The sequence below is a fragment of the Quercus robur genome, chromosome 3 (genome assembly GCF_932294415.1).
Source record: "Quercus robur chromosome 3, dhQueRobu3.1, whole genome shotgun sequence".
Lineage (NCBI taxonomy): Eukaryota > Viridiplantae > Streptophyta > Magnoliopsida > Fagales > Fagaceae > Quercus > Quercus robur.
Genome location: NC_065536.1, coordinates 13809799 through 13834163, shown reverse-complemented (window position 1 = coordinate 13834163; position 24365 = coordinate 13809799). Strand labels below are relative to the sequence as shown.

General features: G+C 32.3%; 1 protein-coding gene and 1 pseudogene across 3 annotated transcripts; both read left to right on the top strand.

Annotated features, from left to right (window-relative positions):
* Positions 1-1444: 1444 nt before the first annotated feature.
* On the top strand, positions 1445-4014 carry LOC126717176 (sugar transporter ERD6-like 5; annotated as a pseudogene).
* Positions 4015-13359: 9345 nt separating this feature from the next.
* LOC126717169 (sugar transporter ERD6-like 5) lies at positions 13360-23615 on the top strand. Of its 3 annotated transcripts, XM_050418579.1 has the most exons (18): positions 13360-13647; positions 14001-14063; positions 16003-16092; positions 18056-18115; positions 18457-18522; positions 18617-18682; positions 18761-18836; positions 18933-18997; positions 20977-21069; positions 21197-21277; positions 21354-21438; positions 21524-21567; positions 21646-21708; positions 21785-21844; positions 21935-21988; positions 22373-22432; positions 22913-23027; positions 23136-23615. In XM_050418579.1, the coding sequence occupies exons 1-18, from the start codon at positions 13423-13425 to the stop codon at positions 23273-23275; spliced, it is 1506 nt and encodes a 501-aa protein (XP_050274536.1). In that variant the 5' UTR covers positions 13360-13422; the 3' UTR covers positions 23276-23615. The 3 variants fall into 3 exon arrangements, with proteins under 3 accessions (XP_050274536.1, XP_050274538.1, XP_050274537.1); XM_050418581.1 differs by lacking the exon at positions 13360-13647 and having other exon boundaries at positions 13996-14063; positions 16017-16092; XM_050418580.1 differs by lacking the exons at positions 13360-13647; positions 14001-14063; positions 16003-16092 and adding an exon at positions 17149-17310.
* Positions 23616-24365: the final 750 nt, after the last annotated feature.

Genomic DNA, 24365 nt, shown 5'->3' with positions numbered 1-24365 from the left:
GGGTTTCAATTGTTAGAAATAATTGTATTTTATTCAGTAGTGTGTAAAAGGGAAGCTCTATTTATAGGAACACAGTATGAATACAATACATGACATTAGTACTGTACACGTAATGGGTCTGGACCTATATATATATATATATATAGGCCTAATGGTTGCTCTTAATATCAATTGCTAATAGAGTTCAATGCTTGATATCGAATGTTTGGTGGCTGGATCTTGGAAGATTGTCATTGGGAATTAGCATTGGAAAACTTTGCTATGTAGTAATTTTTGTTGGGTTAGCATTTTATAATTGATGTATCTATTTAAAAAGACAAAATAATGATCAAGTTCTTATAACTAAACAGGTGCCTGTGTATATTGCAGAAATAACGCTTAAAAACATTAGGGGAAAATTTACATCAGCTAACCAGGTATAATGAAATCATTGTGGCTTTAAAGTTTAAACTGAATAGCAACTCATTGTTAACACAACTTCGCTTCGTCAAGCATGCAGTTGATGGTAGCTTGCGGCTCTTCACTAATGTATATCATTGGAAGTTTCATTGACTGGCGCACCTTGGCATTAATAGCCAATAGGTAACTTTCTTTTTTCTTGGGCCTTCATTGCATGAACATAATCCACTGGTAAAATTTTTAAAAGAATAGACCTGATTTTATTTCGGGTACTATTCCTTCTCTATTACAAAGCAGTGGGATTATTCTTTGTTCCAGAGTCCCCTAGATGGCTGGCGAGTCCAAAAAACTTGTTGGAAATGCTACTTGATTGATATGCTTTAAATATTGTATGCTTTCAGAAGAAAACATGCAAGGCTAGTAAAAATTTCTACTTATATTCTTTTAAGATTTTTTCTTTCAAGAGAAATTGAGCATCCATTCTGTTAGGGTCATTATTTTTAAGTGTTAGCAAACCCATTCCAAAATGCACTTTATATGTATTTTGAGTCTTAAGTTTTTAGTGTCCAAAGTATGTTGAAGATCCGTGTTGAAGACAAAAGAAAACCACTCAAGAAACTGCTGAAACAGGTCCCTCAATACCTCTCGATACTTGTCAACTAATCGAGACTTAATGAAGCTCTATACCTAGCTGTACACCTCTCGCCTGATCGAGCAATGGGATTTCAGAACTGACACGTCTATTCCAGCCCATGATGACTTGGCTCATCTTTAGACATGCAGATTGAGAAGCTGCCGCGACTTTGTGCACCTAGGGCTTTGTACTGAGTTGCTACCAATTCAAATTGGAGCGTGTTGTTGTGAAAAAATTTACACCAATCAATTGCATCAATCAAGGATTTCTACAGGGAGTCAGTCACGTCAATTGGAGATGCGTGCAACAGTTGGCTACATCAATAGGAGAACTGTGCTAGCAGATGAAGTTCATTAAGATTAAATCCCAAATGAGTTGGAGCTGAGCTAGTATCAGTGGGTTCTACTTTAATTAGGTATTTGGATCAGGTGAGATCTCTATAGTTGTAACCTCAATTTGATTAGCAGATTCTTCAAGAGTGGTGACCTACATAATCACCTGTTGGGGTTTTTTCTGCGAAGGTTTTCCCCATCATGACCATATCATCTTGTCAATTTATTTTCTGTTGTATTGAACTCTAGATTGACAATGTGGTTATGCCTTTAACCAGACTTTGCATGTAATTGAATTAATTAATCAACTTGGATAATTGGTTTATTGAACTGGGGTCAACTTGTAACCCAACACGGTCTAATGTAAAATGATGAGTACTAGTTGTATGCAGGCCAAAATTGGTAAAGAGAGAGCTTGAAGCTAGACTATGGCATTTTAGGGGAAAGAATGCTGATATCTCTCAAGAAGCAGCCTATATTAGAGTAACTTTCTGATTTCACACATTTATTAAAATGCATCTATTTTGTAATCTGAAGTTCTGAACTAGAGAAAAAAATATTTTAAAAAATTTTTGATGTTTCATTAACACAATGTGTTTCTTTTATAATCTTAACTAGAGGATTTATTTTGTTTTATTTTTATGATTTATCAACTTTCTTAGCACAACTTCAAAATAATGACCTGTGATCCTGCCTTTTCACAGAATCATACAGAAACCTTTCAACAGCGATCAGAAACAAGAATTTTGGACTTGTTTCAACGAAGATACATTCATCCACTCATTGTAAGCCTAACTCATTGTGCCTCTTTTGCTTTCTGTGGCCTATCCAATTGTTTTATATATTCTATATAATTTGGTTTAGGTTGGACTTGGCCACTTGGGTTGATCATACTGCAACAATTTTCAGGTAGCAGCGCGGTTGGTTATTATGCAAGCTCTATATTTGTAGAAGCTGGTAAATTAATGGCTTTATAATTTTTTCATGTACCTCTCTATGTATGTAAGATTCTGAAATCTGGGTTATGGTAGGTTTTTCAAGTAAAATTGGGTCAATTTCAATGGCTTTGATGAAGGTACATGGTTTATTCTAACTGTGAATGATTACAGTATTTCACTTTATACATATCCCAAACATATAAGCATTCTTTTGCAGATTCCAGCTACTTTTCTGAGTGTTATCTTGACAGATAAGTCAGGAAGACGGCCACTTCTTATGGTGAGGATGACAAATATTCAACTTTAAGTATATGCTGTAGTTCATTAATAAGTTGATAGCAGTAATTCTATTTTACCAATTCTTTCAGGTCTCTACTGCTGGATTGTGCTTGAGTTGCTTCCTTGTAGGCTTGTCATTCTACTTTCAGGTTTCTTTTAAAAACAAATTCAGAGCTTTCTTGTCTGTATTTTTATTTTCTTCATATATGAATGATCATTTTTTTAAATCTTTTGTTATAAGCAGGAGACTTACCAGTTGATGGGGTTTACTCCCATTTTGGCACTAATTGGGATCTTGGTAATACAATATTTCTAAGTTAATTTCAATCTCATTTATGCTTCAGTAACCACTTAAGATATAGGTGTCTACAGGGTTTTTGAAGGACATTTGATACTTAGGATCTTTAAGTTTTGGTGCTAAATGTCATATTTGTTGTACAAATTACCAAAAGAAATCCTTTTCCACCCTCAGGAAATGAAATAAAGATTTGTATTAAATATATCACATTATCTAATTTATACTTCAATTAAAAGTTAGAAAATGGGACATTTAAAGGGCTCAAGTTCATAAATTACTTTGATGGATCTGTAATCTTTAGGACTCAAAAGCCTTCTTATCAACAATTGCCGCAATTACTGACATGGCAAACTACGCACTTTTTATGATTTTTTCCTTTCTGATCCTTAAAGGCAACAAACTGATGTTTATTGTTCTTTTTTTTAAAATTTTTTTATTATTCATATCTGGACTTAAGTTTACGAAGTGGTAGATCAAGTTGCAATATATGAAATTGACTGGCTAATAATCCATGCAGGGAAATACTGTGGCTTCATCAATTGGCATGGCAGGATTACCATGGGTTATAATGGCAGAGGTATGAAACTTATTGAACTTTGAATCCATTTAGAAATATCTAGCAGGAGTTTTGCATTAACAAGCAGCTTTATAGCTTTAATTCAACGATGAATTATTGATTTCAGATATTCCCTATAAACGTCAAGGGTGCGGGTGGAAGCCTGGTGACTACAGTGAAATGGTCCTGTACTTGGATTATTACATACACTTTCAATTATATGATGGAATGGAGTGAAGCAGGTAATTACACTTTTGATGGAATGGATATCTACAGCCACTATCAATTTTGATAATCTGTTACCTGTTCGCTCTTTTGTAATTATTCATGATTAATTTGGCCATGCTACACATCAGGAACATTTTTCTTATACTCAAGCATTTGTGGTTTGACTGTTCTATTCGTCTCAAAATTGGTGCCAAAGACAAAGGGGTGAGCTCTGGAAGAAATAGAAGCATCAATTACCCATTCTTCTGCAATAAGATAAGGTCCAAGTAATGCTAGTAAATGATTCTTATAATAAGTAGTAAACAAGTCAGTTGAAGTGTATCATAATTGGAGTATTTCTTCCTAATGGAAGTGAGAAAAAAAAATTGTTTTGAAAGATATGGGAAGATATTAGTCCATTTCCTATCATTTAATATTTATGAAATTTATTTGCAACCTTAATAAAGGTTCTTGTAACTTTCTATTTATTATATAAACAAGTTGTGTTGATATATTCCAATGACCTCTCTTGTTAAGTGGACCAAAATAGACCGAATTGGATTGAATGAACCGAATGGACAGAAGTGGACCACAATAGTCTAAATGGACCGACATGGACGAACATAGACCGAATGGACCAAATTGGACAAAATGGACCTACTGGACCGAAGTGGACCAAAATAGTCTAAGTGGACAGAAATGGACGAAAATAGACTGAACGGACTAAATTAGGCAGAAGTGAACCAAAATGGACCGAAGTAGACCAAATTAGACGGAATTAGAAAGAATGGAGCAAAGTGGACCAATTGGACCAAATGTACCAAAGTGGAACAAATAGACCGAATGGACTGAAGTGGACCAATATAGACTAAATAAACCAAAGTGGACTAAATGGATCAAAGTGGACTGAATAGGCCAAGGTGGACCAAAATAAACAGAAATGTCATGTTGATGTGGCTCAATAAGAACGTAGTAATAATAAATATTACGTTTAAGTTTTTAAATGTTACTAGTCGCTAACCCGTGCGATGCACGAGATTCATTAAAAAAAGACAATAGTGCAATTATCTATTGGATAGTGACTTTCTTTGAATATGATGTTTGCTTTACACATACTTCAACAATAGTATATCTAACATGACCACAATCATCAATTTGCATATTTTAGAAAGTAACATGCATCATAAACTTGACATCACACATAGTGTTCATAAATTACTGTTAAGAAAATTCTAGTGCACCTATGTTCATAAGAAACTTACCATGATACATACTGTTTTTTTAGGCAACCAATCATGGGTAGTGAGTGGGCCACGCAAGCAAATCCATCTGCCAAGGAATTCATTACAATATAATAAACAAAAATGTTATATGTCTCATAACTAAAAAGCATTGCTACAATCTGTTTTTGAATCAATAATTGTAGTGCTGGCAGTCATGATGCAAATGAGCAAAGAATGAAAAACCATGTAAAATATTTGTCATGGTAAGAACATGGAAACACATACTTACAAAGATGCCCTTAAATTAATGTCATAATTGTGAAGCTAAAATTTTCTTAACAATGACTTATGAACAATTACAAAGCATAAGACATATACTTATCTCCTTAAACATATTACTTATTATTGAACTATTTCATTTAACCCATAAACAAAAAATAAATCATTAAGCAAATTTTTTTTTCCAAAATCAACCACATAGATAACAAATACTCACAGAGCTCTAGAAATATTGTTTGAGAGCTTCTCAAAATCATCAAATAAAATAGAAAATCAACCACAAAATCTAAATTGTTCTCATTTTGCAACAGTTTTTGAAGTTGTTCAAACTGGTCATCCAAATATCCTTTTTTATCACCAATACCAATAATTAGAATTCCTCTACCAATCCAAACTAAATTAATTAATAGACCAGTAAAAATTCTGTTTAATTCAGTTGAAAATAGGCTAGTTTTCCAGGAAAGTAACAAAACCAAACAAATACAACATAAATATCCTTTCAAAAATAACAAATCTCAAGGGAAAAAGAAACATTCCCAAAAAACAAATAAGTGCTTAAAGAGAACAATATCCACCTAGAGTAGAGATCCACTTCACACTCAATTTTTGAACAATCTCTCAAAAGCAATTATAACACCACCAAAAAAAAAAAAAAAAAAAGATCACCTCATCTAGATAAGCAGAGTGTTCCGGCCACTATTTTTGAAATTGAGTCATAACATCGATGGTGGCTTCTTTTTCTCAATAGTGTGAGCTTTTATCACTTAGCAAGACTAACCCATAAAACATAGTGCTGGATTGAAGCAAATCTTATTATAATCTTAGAGGTTAGAGAGGGCTTTGACTAAATAGTTACAGTATGAATAATCTCCAGAGTCATAGATGATTCAATAAAATTTTAATTATATAAATCCCTAAACCCTTGAATTTACAAAATTAATGCAAGTTGAAAAGTAAAAGAAAAAAATTTGATATAAAGCATAAGTTTGAGGAATGGCCTTTTGCATATACATTTTGAACATGGCTTGCAAAAGATTGAGGTTAAATGTCCTTCTGTTTCTCTACACCAAGGTTATATTGCCCTACTATATTGAAAGATGTACACCTTCCTTGCATTCCTTAGGTGCCTCATTTTAGTCCAACAGATATGTAAATGCAAATAAACACATATTGAAGATTAAAGCCCACATTAGCTCTAAAGCTTGGATATTTAGCTCTCAAAGATTAGTTCTTATACTCCTATAATTATATTTAGCTTCTCTTTTTTTTTTTTTTTTTTTTTTTCTTTCTTTTTTTCCAAGCGCGTGAACAGTAAAATCACATGAATTTACCATGCAGGAGACAAAATACATTGTTCATGCACTGTTCATGGGTCCCACAGCACTATTTACACATTTAAAGATTATTTTGTTACAGTGTTTTCAGTTTTCAGTTTTCAGTTTCAGCAAAAATAAGTTGTATCCAAACAGACCCTAAGTCTTTATCCTCTTTAAGTATGGAATTTCTTATCAATCTAACAAAGAATAGGATTCTCCTTTTGGCCTTGAAGAAATACAGTACGGAGTATGAATAGCTGCAAAATAACATAATTAAGTCTACCTTTAAAATAACATAATTCTTTCCTCTTTCCATTTCAAAAAGATCTAAAATTCCAATCTGCATAATCTGATTCTTCTTCCAACCCCAAGAAACCCATAAACACCACTCCATACCTAATCCCTACCAGTTTTCCCTCACCATAACCAATTCTATGCATATTTAATATCACGGAACCTGATTAGAATTCCCAAAAACAAATCTGATTTCCCTAAACCCAAAACTTCTGCCACAAATTTCAAATTGCATTTGTAGAAGCCTCAGCCTTTAAGGTAATCTTATAGATCTACTAGCAATCTCAAATTTGATGGCCAATGATATTATTTTGCTGAGTTTCACATATATGGAAAACGATGCAAAAGATTTGACATGGCTGTATAAGACTGAACGAAATTTAGGTAGAAATCAAATTCTTTGTCAATGCTGTCATAATTATGTAGGAATAAAAGGTCTTGACTTTGTGAGAGTGCCTTTTTTATGACACTCAGGCCCAAGGATCCCGGGCCTAAATAAAAGGTTTTGGTGAACCGGGCCTTGACTCACCGCAGCTAACGAGCTGTTTAAGAATCAAGTGGAATACAGGGGATGCTCCTGACAATATAAAAAATGATAAGCAAGGATATTCGTACCGAAGAATGCCAAAAAATTAACAAGGTAAGTTCAGAAGGAAAGAAACAGGATTAGCAAAGCAATAAAAAAAAAAAATTAATGCTGAGAGGATCCTAGGAAATATGTAGCATATTTCATTAATATATTGTCTGTTTAATTACAGAAAGCTCACTAGAACGTGATACAAGGTTCAATCAAGCTCAAAAATTACAGTCTTGAATGACTATTTCAGCCTTCAAAACTTGCAAAGTTTGATTCTCTTTGAATCCGAGTATGTGCAATAGTGGCTTTTACAGGATACCGGGAAGCAGTGTTTGTTTTTTCCCTTAGTATTTTCTCTTCATCACAGATTTTACTGATAGTTTTTCTAAAGAATCTCTTCTTTTTTGTGTTTCTCTCTTTTTTCGCTGCCCTTTCTTCACTACTCATCCCTTCCTTTTATAATGGAGTTTTTGGTCTTCCCGGGGAACCGTTGGTTCTCCTGTTTTACCCTTTTGCAAACAGAGCACGTCATGTTCCCATCATCTCAGTAAGTCCCATTTCCATTTTTTCTCATTCTTTCCTTCTTTCAGCTCTGATTCTTTTGAAAGTTCCTAGTTGGCCATCTTCTTTGGGATGTGCTGAGATATGCCCTTCTCGGCATCCCCGTTTCTGGCGTTTTCCACATTTCCCTTTTCTTTCCCATCTAGGCGGAATCCTGTTCTGCCAACTTGAAAGCCGCTTGTTATCATTCTTTTTTTTGTGCTTCCCTGTTCTGGTTCCCCAAGGCTTTTTCTGTCTGTGCCATGAGAGGTCGCTGGGTTCTACTGGCGCTCATGTTCTTTTTGCTTTTGTTTCTTGTTTTCTTCTTCTATCTTTTTCTTTCAAGCTGTCCTAGTCTTCCTTTGTCTTTGTGCCTGAAGGGATCCGCGCCTCTTGATGGTTCTTGAGGATCCTTGCTTCTTATCCCTTGCTGTGGTTCTCTTTTTTTGGATGCTTCTTTGTCTGGGCTTCAAGATCCTCTGGGCCTTTTTTTTTATTCCTTCATGGGTCTCTTGTATCTGCTACTTTGGGCTTAGCTTGATTTTTCCTTTTGGGCTTGACTCATTCTTTTGGGCTTCCTTCACTATGATCCTTTTTAGACCTCAACAAACTTTAAGAACTAAGAATCAAAAGATAATCCATCTAGTGGACATTCATTACTATTAATTCATATTAACAATGTCCGTAGCTATTGATAAAATTATTGCAGATTCATCACATAACATTTTGATTATGGAGACACTGTCTGATTTAACAATCTACAGTTCAACTTTTTGGTTCTTTTTGTATTTAATTTTTGTATCAAAATCAAACCTACCCTTTATTCTTTTTAATTTGAAATCGAAAGTTTCTAGCATTACGAAAATGGAAAAAATTGTTCATTTTATCTAGAAATGTAAGTGAACCAAGTTGTTTATGAATAGTTTGGTCTCAGTTTGAGAAGAAACTTATTTATATTCATTTATTTGACAAATGAGTCAAGTTTGATCCTAGTTTAAACTCAAATATTAAACAAGTTGAGTTCAAATATAAGAATGTTTTCATAAACAAGTTTATAAATATAAGACTCGATTAAAATATATATAAAATTATATGTTTTTAGATATATAATGTAGGGACTCAATTTGTAACGATCCCAAATTCGTATTGGGTATGAATTTTAAAGGTCCAAACAATAAATTTGTAGAGCGTGGATGTCAAAGAACTAGATTAACTCCAAAAGAAAAACGATTAAACTTAATGTTTATAGATGGATTAGCACTAATATGATGATCAACTTCTCCTTGAAACAAGTTCAGTTCTTTATTTCATAGGGTTTTCTTCTAAGTATTCCTTATTTAGAAGTTCCAATCTTTTTTTCTCAATGCATTCTTCCATGTTATATACTGTCCTCTTGGTGTCATCTTCACCACACACGTGTAGGCCGGGTTCAGGGGATCCCTTCCTGTCCCATCCAACACCTCCTGGAACCTCCATCTAGCAGCTGTAAGGCTGCCTCATCACTGTTTAGGCATCACCTCCACATTAATGCGGCCAGAGAGTTGGTTGAGAGGCAATTAATGCGGAGGCAACTGTTATTAAAGATATTTGTTTACCTTTTCTTTCTTACCCTTAGTCCCATGTCCCACCTTCAGTGATAATGTAGCTCTGAGGCGTACTTGCAACAATGTGGCGTTCAAATTGTCCTCGGACCCATACTGCCGAGATGGATTTTGTCCTCGGACGAATACTGAACTTGCCTCACGTGATATCTACTCTCCTTTTCATTTGGTTACCCTTATAACCTGATATGGGCCTCCTCGGATAGTTTTACGTCCTCGGATGGGCCATAGGCCCAGTTAACACGATTTTAATAATTTATTGATTAACCGGCCCCCACATATAATTATATTTATATATATTATATACTTGATATTGGATTATGTAAGTTTGTAAATAAGTTCTTAATAAATTATAAATCTAAACAAAATAAAAATCATTTAACATTTTTATTATTATTCTATTTTCACCCTTTTCATCCTCGGGGCGGCATGGTGGGTTTAGTTTACCCACGGGTATAACATCATGAAGCCCTTCCAACAACCGTTCACTCAGATTATAACAAATCACACAGTCAGTAAGCCTTGTGGGCCCAAAACACCACTGAAAGTGCCATTCAAGATCTGTGTTCATGCGGCTGGTGAAGATCAACGTTGATCTCCAGCACTTAAGGGGAGGAAGATTTAGCTTAGAGAAAGAAGAAATGTGAAAGGATGGGATAAAATTAAGTGAATTTTAATTTTTTTTTTTTTAATTTTCTTATAATTAGAGAAATAGACAGAAATAATGGTTTTGCATAAGAGGCAGGGAAGATCAACTGACTCATCAATCATAAGAGCAAATAAACTACATGCCATGTCAATGAACACAAAACCTTGAACATGCATGACATTCTCACACACAAATGATGCATGACTTAAATGTCATGGATTATGGAATGAAATGAACACCCCTTAAATTCTATGAGAAATTAGACCAATTTTGAATTTTATTCAAGAGTCTACTACATTAAGTTCAAGTTTATTAATTTTTCAAAACCATCCCAATTTCACCGTTCTCATGAAAATGCGAGTGATTATTCAAACTAAGCATGGAAGCAGCAAGTTAAGGCCACTAGCAAAAAGAGTGATTGGATTTGGGAAGCTAAGTGAAGACCACACATGAAAGTGACTCTGATACTATGTTGAAATTAAAGAGAAAAGTATTGTAAAGAAAGCAGGAAGTAGAGGATAAAGAGAGGGAATATAGAGAATCATGTGATTCAGCTTAATAATCTATGTCCACGGAATCTAGCGGCTACATCTTTACCATATTGTCTTACAATGAAAACCCTAAATAGTGTATATAATTATATAAAGAGACTATGAGCTATGGTTATGCGTACGTATATGAGTTTTCCAATACAATTGGATCTATTAGATCATTATATAATACTTACAAACTCAATATTACTTCCAATTATATAATCCGGCAATAACATAAGTGCATCACTTTTTATTTTTTATTTTTGCAGAATTTACATGTGCATCATTTTTTAGGATCACAATCAGTAACCCTTGCCCCTTGGATGTTTCAGATCTAGTTATTTTATTGCTAAAGTCGAAACAAACGATTAAGACAAACATAAACTCAACCGATATATACTCTTTGTCATCATATCTTACTAACTTTATTTTTTACGGTATTTATTGTTCTATTTCTTTAACTTATTACATTATCTTATCATGAAAAAAAATATGAATAATTTGTCTCTCTCAAGTAGGGACGGAACCAAAACTTTGAGTTAAGGGGGGCGATTTTATTGTTGGCTATGTACGGCAGTTTCAACATTTGACTCTACTACTACTTAACCGCTGAGTTTTTTGTTTTTGTGGATAAGAACAAAATTATTTTTGTTTAGAATTTTTTAAAGGGTATGGTTGTTTATTTTTGATAAAATTGGTTGATTGAACTTAATTTTTTTTAGTTTTACTATTGGTAATTTTTGTTGTTGAGCATTTTTTTTTTTTTGGCTTGTATATTTTGTTTTAGATTTTAGATCTATAATTTTTTTTTATGATCACTAAAATGAAGAAAATGCTAGAGTTACAAACTTTTTTATTAATGGCTGAGGTAATAAGTAGTTATTAGTAGGTAAAAAAATGATGTAAATAGTGGACTCATATCCATATGCGAACCAATAAAAATTTGCTACCAAAATAGTTTGTAAAAAAATTTGTGAGTATAACATTACTCTTAAAAGAATCAATTTTATTGTTTAATGGGAGTAAAATGTAATTTTATAAAAAAAAAAAATGGCTAAAATTAGTACATACATATAATAATATTAAAAAATAATAATTAGGGGTTGCCCCCCTCGACCAACCGTGGCTCTGTCCCTGCTCTCAAGGAATGACCCAAATCTAACCGTAGACATTTTAACGTGTAGACAATTCCAACTCATTTCATGCATTCATTTTCACGATCCGGATGGTATTATTTTATCGACGTTTTATCATTTATATTAACTCGTGTGGAATTTGTCATATTAATTAATAGAAATCTCAACAAGGGTTTTGATGATAATTGAGTCTTCTTCGATTTCCGCCCATTCTTATTCTAAACTACTACTTCAATAACATATTTATATCTATGAATAGTAATCAAATTGTTCAATTACTTTACTTTGATTGATGAGAGCATTATTCTAGGCATGCTTATAATTTTATTTAGTTGGAGGGGTAACAAAGTGGGAGGATAGAAAATTGTTAGAAGAATGAAAAAATAAGAGGATAGAAAAGATTTAATTTTCCCTCTTGTGTGTTGGTTGGAGGGGTGGAAAAGTAAAAGAGATGGAAAACTCTTTTATTTAGTTGAAAAGAAAATGAGAGTATAGAAAATATAGTTTATTTAAAATGTACTTATTAAATAATATAAGAATGAACACATCATATATATAAAATTATATTATTTTTCTTTATTATTATAAATAAAATAATCTTAGATATATATATATATATATAATCTGGACATGCTGCTGGGTGGGGGGAAAAAAAATTGGCAACAAAACAGAATCTGGTTCAAAGACCATTTTGCATTCGTCTGGACCTTTTTTTTTTTTTCTTTTTTTTTTTTAATGAATAGAAAACTAGGCAAAACTGAACCACACAAATTCAGTAATCTAGACGTGTTGCGTGGAGTAGGTGAGATGCGTAGGAAGCATTAAAATTTGGAGGCATAGTTATTGCTTTGGAGCTGGAGTTTTCATTCCTGTTTTCTCGCTGATTTGGAGAAATGAGTTTTTGGTGAGTCAGGAAAGAAAATGCCTAGGCTTCGCAAAAAAATTCCCATTAGTTCTCTCCTTAGCAAACAACATCTAAACTTATTTTCTTTCAATTATTTTTCATCATCCCTATTTCACCTCCAACCAAACATACTCTAGGGAAACAAAATGCTTTTATTGCATATTCAACGTTATGATGATGCCCATTTGATATTTCTCTATCTTATTCTAGTTAGGTGAAGTGGAATTCAAGTCGAAATTTCCACATTCATAATATTCCTTCATCATAGAGAAGAGAGTTTGGAATGCTTCAAATGATATGATACTCATATTACATTTAAAAAACAATAAGATATTTATTTATTGCATGTATTGTTATTATTAAAACATAAATTTTCTGGTCACAGAGAGAGAGAGAGAGAGAGAGAGAGAGAGAGCTCCCTAACTAACTTGTACCATTTCTTCTTTGGCCTCAACTGTGGTCGTGCTCAGCACTTTGGGAGCTATCTCCGCTCTTTACGTTTTTGAATAACATATAGATCGGCCTTCCCAAGTAGTAACCACTACACAAACAAAACAAAACAAAAAAAGAGCGACTACATGCACGTCATTATTGTCATTGACTCTCTCTCTCTCTCTCTCTCTCTCTATATATATATATATATATAGCTTAATAAATACTTATATCTCATCTTCTCCTCCAAAAACTACCTATCTTCCATTAATAATAGGACGTGGAGAGAAAAAGCATGCAAGCACCACTATTGAGAAGGCCTTCACCTGTTGAAGCAAACACTACTACTAACGGTAGTAATACTACTACTACTACTGAAGCAAACACTACTACTAATGGTAGTAATACTACTACTACTACTGATGATGACTTGCAATCAAGTGGTTCCTCATCAGTCACGCTTCTTGTTGTGCTCAGCACCATGGTCGCGCTCTGTGGTTCCCTCGGTTCTGGGTGTGCTGTAAGTACCACTGCATAACCAAATGGCACGACTGCATGTAAGCTATATATATCAAAGAAATACACGAATTTCTACTATACGGTCATCATTTCATGGGTTGTTTCTTTTGGGTACAAAGTCAAGCGTTGTAAGAAAGTTTACACAAGTTTTATGCTTAACTCTTATCAAATAGTATTATATTGTATATGTTGTATACATAACAAAGTTCTATGAAGGATGCTAACTAACCAGTTAGGTGTATTTGAAATATTACTATCATTTTCGTGAATTGAAGAGATTGTTCATGGCAGTGCCAAAGTGTAATATGTTGTATGGATTAAACATTGTACAAATGTATTATATGCATTGTGCAGACAGGTTTTTCTTCACCTGCTAAATCTGGGATCGTCGAAGATTTGAGTCTCTCTGATACATCAGTAAGTACTATTTTTTTTTCCTTAATATTTTTTGTAATTTCTACTTATCTATGTACATTTACTAAAATGGTAAAATTTTGAACATATGATTTTTTCAAATTCAACTCATCTTTTTAAATCCCAATTAAAAATGAGTAACTATAAAATATTTTGGGAGTACAATAACAACACACTCCATCTTTTCATATAATAGTGAATTCAACTAATAACAATAAAATTCATTGTAAGACTCGCCATTCCTTTGAGAGGAGTAAGTAAAACATTATTGTATTTTTGAAATTTTGTATACTTTCCAATGAAAACTAACAAACATTTTCCTTAATTACACACCCCGAATGTTGGGCATTATTATTGTAAACACAATAAAGCTGTACTCTGCCTATCCTCCATCTCATATAAATATGATAGTAGGTCCAACAAATTAAATTCATAATGGACCCACAACTCAACCCATTTATAATAATTTTTCCAAAATATTGAATAATCATTTGATAGAAATAATTAATACTTCATTTTCTCATATAATTGTGGATCACTTTTATTAAATTCAAGCTAGAACCTACCATTTATTATGTTATAAGAAGGATCATTGCTCACGGATGTTGAATAATATCCCCAAAATGTCTACCGTAGGTTAAAGTAAAATGTTGTCTTAGATATATTTCTATTTAAGATATCTCTACACTTCTTTTTTAGAGAGATTTTCAACCTATGATGTCCGTTCCTAATGATAGCTCTTTATCATCAAGCCAAGACACCAATCAGTTTTTGGTATAGACGGGGATTGAACCCCAAATATCTTTGCACTTGAACCATAAAAATTGGTATATATATTCATATATAACCATGCATTAAAATATTTTATTATTTAAATAATTTTTTGCTAGATAAATATCTTGGTGAGTTTATAAATTATATACAAGTTTTATAATTGCAAAAAATATCAAGATAATTAAAATTATGAACTGTCTTATTTCTAAAATGTTTATATTTCGCTAAGAGTTTTGTAGCTCAATTAATTAGCACCTCCTGATATTTCTAACTAAGACATCTAGAATCTAAATTCTCATCTCTCATTGTAACTATCTAATTATCCAAAAATTTAAAATGTTTATAGTTCAGTTTTTATATATTTTAAATATAATAACAAAATTTTATAAATTAAATAATAAAAAATTAATTAATACAGGATTTGACATGCATATTCATTATCAATAAATGTGTAATTAAATAGTAAGATTATTGTGGGTCACTGTTAGGTTAACAAGCAAAGTCTCTTGTCGTCAAATAGGAGAATTGATATTCAATTTCCTCCAACATTAAATATCGATTGGTTCATTTTAAATTGATGATAACAGTAATCATTATAGAGTGGATGTCATAGATTGAAAGTCTATCATACGTTTAAAAAAATGATAAGATTATCAAATAGAACTCAACCCATATGTGTGTATAATTTGTATACACGTAGCTAAAGTCTATAAATTATTCTAAATATTTTTATCATTATATGTAGCTAGGCATGTCTGTATAGTGTACATCTATACATACCAATGTATTTGTATTTGAATTTGAATAATATAATATACAGTAATGCTACACATGTTGCATAAATGTAAATATCAATATATGTCTACTTCAAATATTTGTATCACGTTTTAGATTTTGAATAATGTTAGAGATACAAACTATTTTACAAATTTTTTTTTATGAAATGTTGATGTGATGAGTGATTATTGGTAAATGAAAAAGTGATATTAATGGTGAGCCTAGATAAAAACCAATAATAGATTGGCTACATCAACATTTTGTAAAAATGTTGTAAACTAGTTTGTATCTCTAGCATTACTCTTAGATTTTATCAATTGTAAGTAGGTGTGCTATGTTTCCATCAATTCTCTTATCCATTGATAACAATTATATTCATTTGACTATGCAGTATTCCTTTTTCAGTTCGATGATGACAATAGGAGGAGTGATTGGCGGATTAGTAAATGGATTGACAGTAGATTATATCGGTCGGAAAAAAGTTAGTTTATCTGTGCTTTTCACAACAAAATCTCACAATATTTTTAAAATGATATTATATTGACCTTTTAGTGTCCGTATGCAATTTTCTTATTTTATTTTATTTTGGGACAAAATTTAACTATAAAATTAGTTGTAACCTAAGGCTAACAGTTGAATTGTATATTCTTTATGCTATCTTAATACATATGTCAAATTTTGTGTTAAATTGGATATTGTTTACTATATGTTCTATAAGCTAAAATTTTATGCATAATTTTAAACTACAAAAACTTGCAATTTAAATAGTTTATTAATGACATAGCTATTGATATTTAAATTTCTAAAAATTTTGCAAGAATGAAAGATATAAGAAGAAGAGCTAATCAAATGGTGGATTTTTCAAAATTCACCTTTAATAAAAAGATATTAAGTAAGGTTGTAACCTTATGTTACAACCAATTTTGTTAGGGGTGTAATCGGTTCGGTTTGGCCAGTTTTCTTAGTGTTGGCCAACCGAAACCGAAGTTTTCGATTTGTGAAATTGTCAACCGAACCGAGCGAAATAATTGGAAATTAGTTGATTTTGGTTCGATTTCAATTTTGGTTGGTTTTCAGTTTTGGTGTCTTGGGTTTGGGCTGGTTGGGCCTTTGGTTTTCTTTTTTTTCAAATTTTTTTTCAAAACTCTAATATAAATAAGAAAATAACAACTCAACATCATAATCACAAATTCACACTTCACAGCATGTCAACAACGATAAACAAATATACCAACAATAAATAAAGCAGCTAACTTTATATTTCAGAAGTCAACAAACACATGACCTATATAGTATTTAAAAATTTAATCCTAAATAAAGAAACCAACCAGCACAAGCAGCCATGCACATGGGTTTTTTCAAAGCCCTAACTTTATTTGAATATAAAAATTGACAAAATAAACATCTTACGTTGTTACTAGTAGGATATTAGCTTTAGTCTCATAAAAATATCATTGATTCAGTATTAAACAAAACCCAAAATACAAAAAAGAAAAAAAAAAAAAAAAAAAAAAAAAAAAAAAAAAGAGAGAGAAAAAAAGAAGAAGAGGGTTATCAAGATTTTCAAAAGAGAGAGGGTCACTGTGAGAAGTCGATGATCAAGCCGGCGTGTGGAGGCGACAGCAGAGGCAGATTTGACGTAACTGTGAGAGGGACTGTGGAGCTGAATGTGGGAGAGAGTGAGAGTGAAACGTGTGGGGTTTATAGGGTAGGGTTTTCTAACTTTTGTTTTTATAGTTTAATTAGTTTAATTAGATATCTAATTAGTAATAGTTTAATTATAGTTAGTTAATCTAATGATAAAATGAAGAGGCTGGATCATATCAACAACAAAAAAAAAAGGTCCAAATGTTTTAAAATAAAATGAAAAGGCCGGAGACCCAAATATGTATGTACTAACCGGAGGCCTAAATATTTATAAAACTTATATTATATATTTAATATAAAATATATTATAATATGTTTCGGTTTGGTGCATACAAACCTGCCACCGAAACCGAAACAGAAAATTTCAATTTTAAAAAAAATGAAAACCTACAACAAACCGAACCAAAATTTTGGCAACGGTTCGGCCAATTTTGGCCAATTTTTTTGGTTTGTCAGTTTTGTGCATACCCTTAAATTTTGTAGCTAAATTTTGTTCTTTATTTTAACTTATAGTGGACTTTCACCAAAATTTATTGTGAAAATATTATAAAATTTTGTTACAATTATAGAAAAACCTTTTTTTTTCCTCCTATATATCTAAAGGCTCGTTGGCTTCATGATTGCACAATGGGAGATATTTTATATATTTTTCTTAATTAAATCCCATTTGTGTAGGTGGATCCAATGCTAGTCTCTTATTTAATGACAATTTTTCTGTTGAAGATAAAGTTTCAAAATAAAACACCTGACTAACATCTTTTGGTTCCTCTCAATTTCTTTTTGCGTATCAAAAACAGGCAATGTGGTTCTCTGAAATATTCCGGATTGCAGGGTGGCTTGCAATAGCATTGGCACAGGTTTTTGTTTTTGTTTTTTTATACCTTCCAACTATGTTTTAGAAGAATGTAGCTAGTCTGAGTAACTTTAATTTCTAATCTCTATTCATTGAATTACATGGTCATTTCCTCACTAACTTGTACTTCATAAAAATTGTCCAAAGTAGGACACTGTCAACTATATATTGTTGTAAAACTATTAGTAATTATTCTTGAAAGAATATTCCTAGAATTTTCATTAAGTGAAGATTAGAAAAAGAATTGAAAAATAAGTGTGAAACAAGCCATCAGAATTACTTTATACATATTTTGTCCCTCCTGGGTTTCAATCAATATATAATAGAATTCAAGGCTTGTTGTAGAATGCTTGGTTGCTTGATCTCGGAAGCCTGTTATTGGGATTTGGGACTAGCATTAGTTTATATGTGGTAAGTTTTCTTGTACTAGCATTTCATAATTGATAATTTAATATACCAACTAACATAGTCTAAAAATAATAATCAAATTCTTATTACCAAGCAGGTACCTGTATACATAGCAGAAATCACACCCAAGAATCTTAGGGGACAATTTACATCAGCTACTCAGGTATAATAAGATCATCATGGCCTTATATTGTATAGCCAACTCATTGTTCACAATACCTACGTTATGTCATATGTGCAGTTGATGATAACTTGTGGCTTTCAACTAATGTATTTCATTGGGAGTAACATTTCCTGGCGCATCCTAGCTGTAATTGGTAAATTTCTTGTTGCTTCATTCTCTGAATTAATTTTACTAAATTCTTAAGAAAAAGAAAGGGATAGATTTGATTCACACTGATTCTTATTTTCAGGTGGTATTCCATGTGTAGTAAAACTTGTGGGAGTATTCTTCATTGCAAAGTCACCTAGGTGGCTGGTCAGTCTAAATATCTTGCTGAGACTTATTTATGTGGTGTTTTAATTGATTAATAAAAATGAAAATCATGTGAGCATTAATATGTTTCAAATTTCTATTTTGACCCCAATCTATATAATATTTAAAAACTATGTCGTAACATTTATTGTTTCTACACTTCTTTTGAGTCACATCAGCATAACATTTTGATCCATTTCAGTCCATTCAATCCATGTAGGTGCATTTCAATCTATTTGGTCCATTCGGTCCATCTCAGTCTAATTGATCCACTTTGATTCATTTGGTCCACATAGTCCAATTTAATCTCTTTTGGTCTATTTTGGACTAACTAGGTCTTAAATGGATTCTTTGAGTAGATTGCCTTTTTAGTTTTGGGCTAAAAAATTCATAATTTTTGGGTTGAAAAGTATGAAATTTTATTTTATTTGTATCAAACTCTTTAATGTATGGCTAAAAAATACAAACAAAATAGACATTAAAAATTAGAGATATAAGCTCTAAAAATAAAAATGATAAATATTCAAAAGATTACCTTAAAATTCAAGTTTCAATACTATAGGCATTATACTTATATTTAAAAAGAGAAAAAAAAAATGCTACAATTCTAAACTTAAATGTAACATGTTACATGAGTTCCATGGAATGGGATATATATACATTTTTTTTTTAATATACTTGGATATAGTCAAATTAGTCAACCAATAACTATGGTATATTTTCTTCTCAAAAAAAAAAAAAAAAAAAACCTATGGTATATTTAATAACATCTTCTTCATTTATATAGAACAATATTATAATTATGTAAGTAAAATATTTTTATTAAATTATGTTTTTCATATATATATATATATATATAATTCTTTTAAATAATACATGCACTATTTAATCTACAAATTTTGCATTATATTCTTATAAAATAATTAAATTACATTTTCTCATGCATTGCGAATAACAAACAATTATCAAATTAAGCACATTTTAAGTACATCAATAAATAGAGAACACAAAAATTGGAAAACGAAGTGGAGAACTGATGCTGTACATCTCCAATGAAAAAAAAAACACTTGGAGCAACATACCGCAACAAAGCAATTCACTATAGAAGAATGACTAGACTTCTACACACAACACCTTGTGATCGACTAGCCTCTACTACTCAGTAGACAACTCGTTGAAGCCTCCAAAACCTCTGGACTTCTTCTACATGGACACCTTCATGAACGACATGTCCACTTCATAGAACTCCGAGAGCACACTGCATGCACTGACGCACGGCTATATATTCTATGATTTCAATAGAGTACTTGTTTTTACAAGGTTCTTTATAAATGATAGACCATGAAGGTGCAAAATCAAAAACTAGATGGAACAGAGTTAAGGAATTGAATCTGGGGAATGGCTCTAATATTTTTCTATGATATGACTGCTCTCCAGTAATAAAAGTAGTAGCATTAAGTACCTAATGAGTAAGGTTTAGGAACAGGATCAGAATCTTGATCCAAAATAGAGGAAACAAAATCTATGACAGTGAGGGTCAGGCAAGATGTGAACTTGTTTAATGACTTGCTCAAGCATGCTATAGGCAACCCTGGAGTCTCACTTGAGTGACTATCAGGCGAGGTATCCTTGTTTTCACTTCTTTCAGTAGCTTCAGCTTTGAGTCGTTTTTCAACAATTTACCAACACTCTATCTTGGTGTGGGTGAGTGTGTGTTCAAATACTTTTGCTCTTTGTTACTTATACCACTTTGGTTAGGAGTAATTTCACCTTATGTGTTTATTAGCCATTGAATCTACTCCCGGGGGTTGTTCAATTTTACATTGTCAACAGATATTGCCAATCTAAATCCTGTTGTTCTTGGCTTTTCCAAAAGCATGCTTTGCAACAAAGTCTCTTTAAGACTACTAAATCACGTACGTTGTGTTTACTCTACAAATGACAAGTAAGCATCCATTCATTGCATTGCTGAAATAATACAGGCAAACGTTGGTAAGCATGAAGAGTTCGAAGCTTCTCTACAGCTTCTTAGGGGAAAGAATGCTGATGTTTCTCAAGAAGCAGCTGATATAAAAGTAATGTTTCCAATTCAAGTTTTTATAGTAGAGTCACTGTTATGTAACCTCAATTAGAGGAAAATTTTCATTTATTATTATTTTAACAATTTTGACAACAAAAGAATGATACATGCGCTTTTGACAGGATTATACAAAAATATGTCAACAATTTTCAGAGACTGGAAAACTACATTTTTTCCATAGTAGATATGTCTCTCCACTCACAGTGAGTGTCTCTTATTGTGGCCTCTTTTCCACAAATTGCTTGTGTGAGTGTGAAGTGTTTTTTAAAATTGGTTTAGGCCGGACTTGGGCTGATATTGCTTGATCAACTTGGAGGCAGCAGTGCAGTTGCCTACTATGCAAGCTATTTATTTACAGAAGCTGGTAAAACAAGGAACTATTTTTATATAACTAGTGGTACCATATTTTTTGAATAACTGTGAACACTACAACTCTCTGGTCTATATAGGATTTTCAAGTAGCATTGGGACTACAACTATGGCTGTTGTCCAGGTACTTGACTCACTCTAGCTTAAATGAATGTGGGATTCTTCTTGATACATTTCCCAAACGTGTACATATTTTGTGCAGATTCCAGCCAACATTATCAGTGTACTCTTGTCAGATAATTTAGGAAGACGGCCACTTCTAATGGTGATAATGGCAAATAATATTTCTCTTTAAGTTTGCCTTACAGTTCAACAGTTATCAAGTTTGCCAATGTTTTCAGGTTTCTGCCACTGGACTGAGCTTGAGTTGCTTCCTTGTAGGCTTGTCATACATCTTTCAGGTTTCTACCAAAACCATATGTAGACACTTCTTATATCATGGTTTTGTTTTCCATATTCAATAGTAACAAACTTAAATTTGTTATGCGCAGGACCTTAGCCTGTTGAAGGAGCTCACTCCCATTTTGGTGCTAATTGGTTTATCGGTAATACAATATTCTGCAGGACAATTTTTCCCCTTATCAAGAAAAGAACTGAAAAAAACTCTGTTGAACTTCTTACATTTTTCCTCATTTACTTACAAGTGCCAACTAGAATATTTGTGGGGATTTAAAATTCTTTAGCATATTCTAAGTTCTGAGCTTATGTTGGATGAAAATGGATTCAAGTTGTAGTCTTCTAGGACTTGAATCCCTCTTATCACCTATTAGCAGAGGAAAATAAGCAGTTTCTTTTGTTTGTTTTCCACTTGATCCTTGGAAGCCACAGGGAAGTGTTCATTGATCTTTTTCTTTAATTATTGGCCAAGTTGTCATGTACTGGTAGATCAGATGACATGTATTTATTTGACCAATTAACAATTTGTGCAGGTATTTAGTATGGCTCAAGCGATAGGCATGGCAGGATTACCCTGGGTTATAATGTCAGAGGTATGTAACTTACTGAACTCTAAACTCAAAATTTAATAGCCTTCTGCACGTACAAAGTTGCTCTCAATAATCACTACATATTAAATGAGAAAACTGGCTTTAACTATTTGTGACGGCATTAGGCTCTCTCAAATAGCAACATTCCTCAAAGTGGATTATGAACTTAACTCTTATTATCATCCAATGCTTCAATAACATGTTAAGTAAGAAAGAATTTGCAAGGATTATAAATTTATAGAACTCACAGTCACAATTTGATTCCTTCTATCCTTTTTCTTTTCTGTAGTACTAAACCACACAAGATGTAACTATAAATTGGGTACTTGTGGCCATTTAGAAAAATGACACAAAAAGGGGGGCAAAAAAAAAAAAAATCCGTAATTCCCTTTTCATGATAGTATAGAAGTATAGAAGTATGAGTTTCACAGGACAAGCAAGATTATACATAAGATTGAACTTTGAAGGATGATTTTATTTTAGATATATCCTATAAACATCAAGGGTACAGCTGGAAGCCTAGTGACTTCAGCACACTGGTCCTTCGCTTGGATTGTTGTATACGTCTTCAAGTTTATGATAGCATGGAGTTTAGCAGGTAACTCATAAGCAGCACCCCACCCACCACACATCTTCACTTTTACTTTCCAATTTCTTGGTTTCTCTGTGGTAACTAATCATGATTATTTTGGCTATGATACTTCAGGAACATTTTTCATATTCTCAGTCATTTATGGTTTAGCTGTTGTATTTATTGCAAAGCTGGTACCAGAGACCAAGAAGCAAGCACTGGAAGAAATTCATGCATCATTTACCAATCCTCAGTGCAAAAACTCAAACCCTTAAGACATAAGAAAATTTGTTCATCTTAGTTCAATTGAAATCTAAAAACCCTATAAAACAAACTTCCACGTGAATATATATTGTTTAAGTATGTTCAGTTGTGGGGTTATCTCATGCATCATGATCCTTGATTCAGTTACCTATTCTACCCAATAAACCACTTAACATTTTTTTCATGGCGAAGAAAAATGTTATTGGAAACATTTTGGGAGAAATCAGATTATTTATTTGGTGTGGAAGATCATCTTTTCATCATCAAGTATTGTGAAATTTATGCACATGTTTATCAAGGTTATTGTAAACATCCTTTTATCATCAAATTTTGTCTCTGTTATTTTCATGATGCATGATATCAAATTATTTGCTAACTGATTCAAGAGTTTTATAGCTTACGAAAAAAAAAAAAAAAAAAAAAAAAGACTGCAATTGATAATTCAGGGAACACAATTTTCCAAGCACATTGACAATAGTTAAGTTGCCATTCTAAAGCTATTTGCCTCAAAAAAAACCACTTAGAAGAAAGGCTAACCATCTAGAATTTAAGAATATCACAAGAAACCACCACAGTGTAGCAAATTGCTAATTTTGTAATATAACTTGGTTGCTTTCTATTGAACTTATAAACTAGAAATAGTGCAATAAGTTTTTCATAAATTATCATTTATCCCAAAAACTTGATTTCAAAATTTTAATTTTAAAAGGTTGATAACTCCAAGAGATAACACAATCAGTTAGAAACCACACCTTATGAAGCAACTCTAAGTCAAAAGAGATTGGAAAAAGGTGAATTTAATCATTTAATCAATATTTGAATATGTTCATGCTGAAATTTAACCCAACAGTGAGCATTTTAAGGTTCATGTAATAAGTTGTAATGGGACTTTTTCAAAACCATCTCATGAGTTAGGGGTAGCAACAAAGGCTAGACACTAGACAGGCTACCTCAATTGCAAATTTGGAGTAGAGCAATTCAGGGAGTGCTGAAGTTAAATGTATAATATGGATGCTGACTAAAGCTCTAGGGATAGGACAATAAACGAGCCAAGTTTTGTCGAGTAATAATTGTTTAAGCACAGCTCAACAGCAAAAGTAG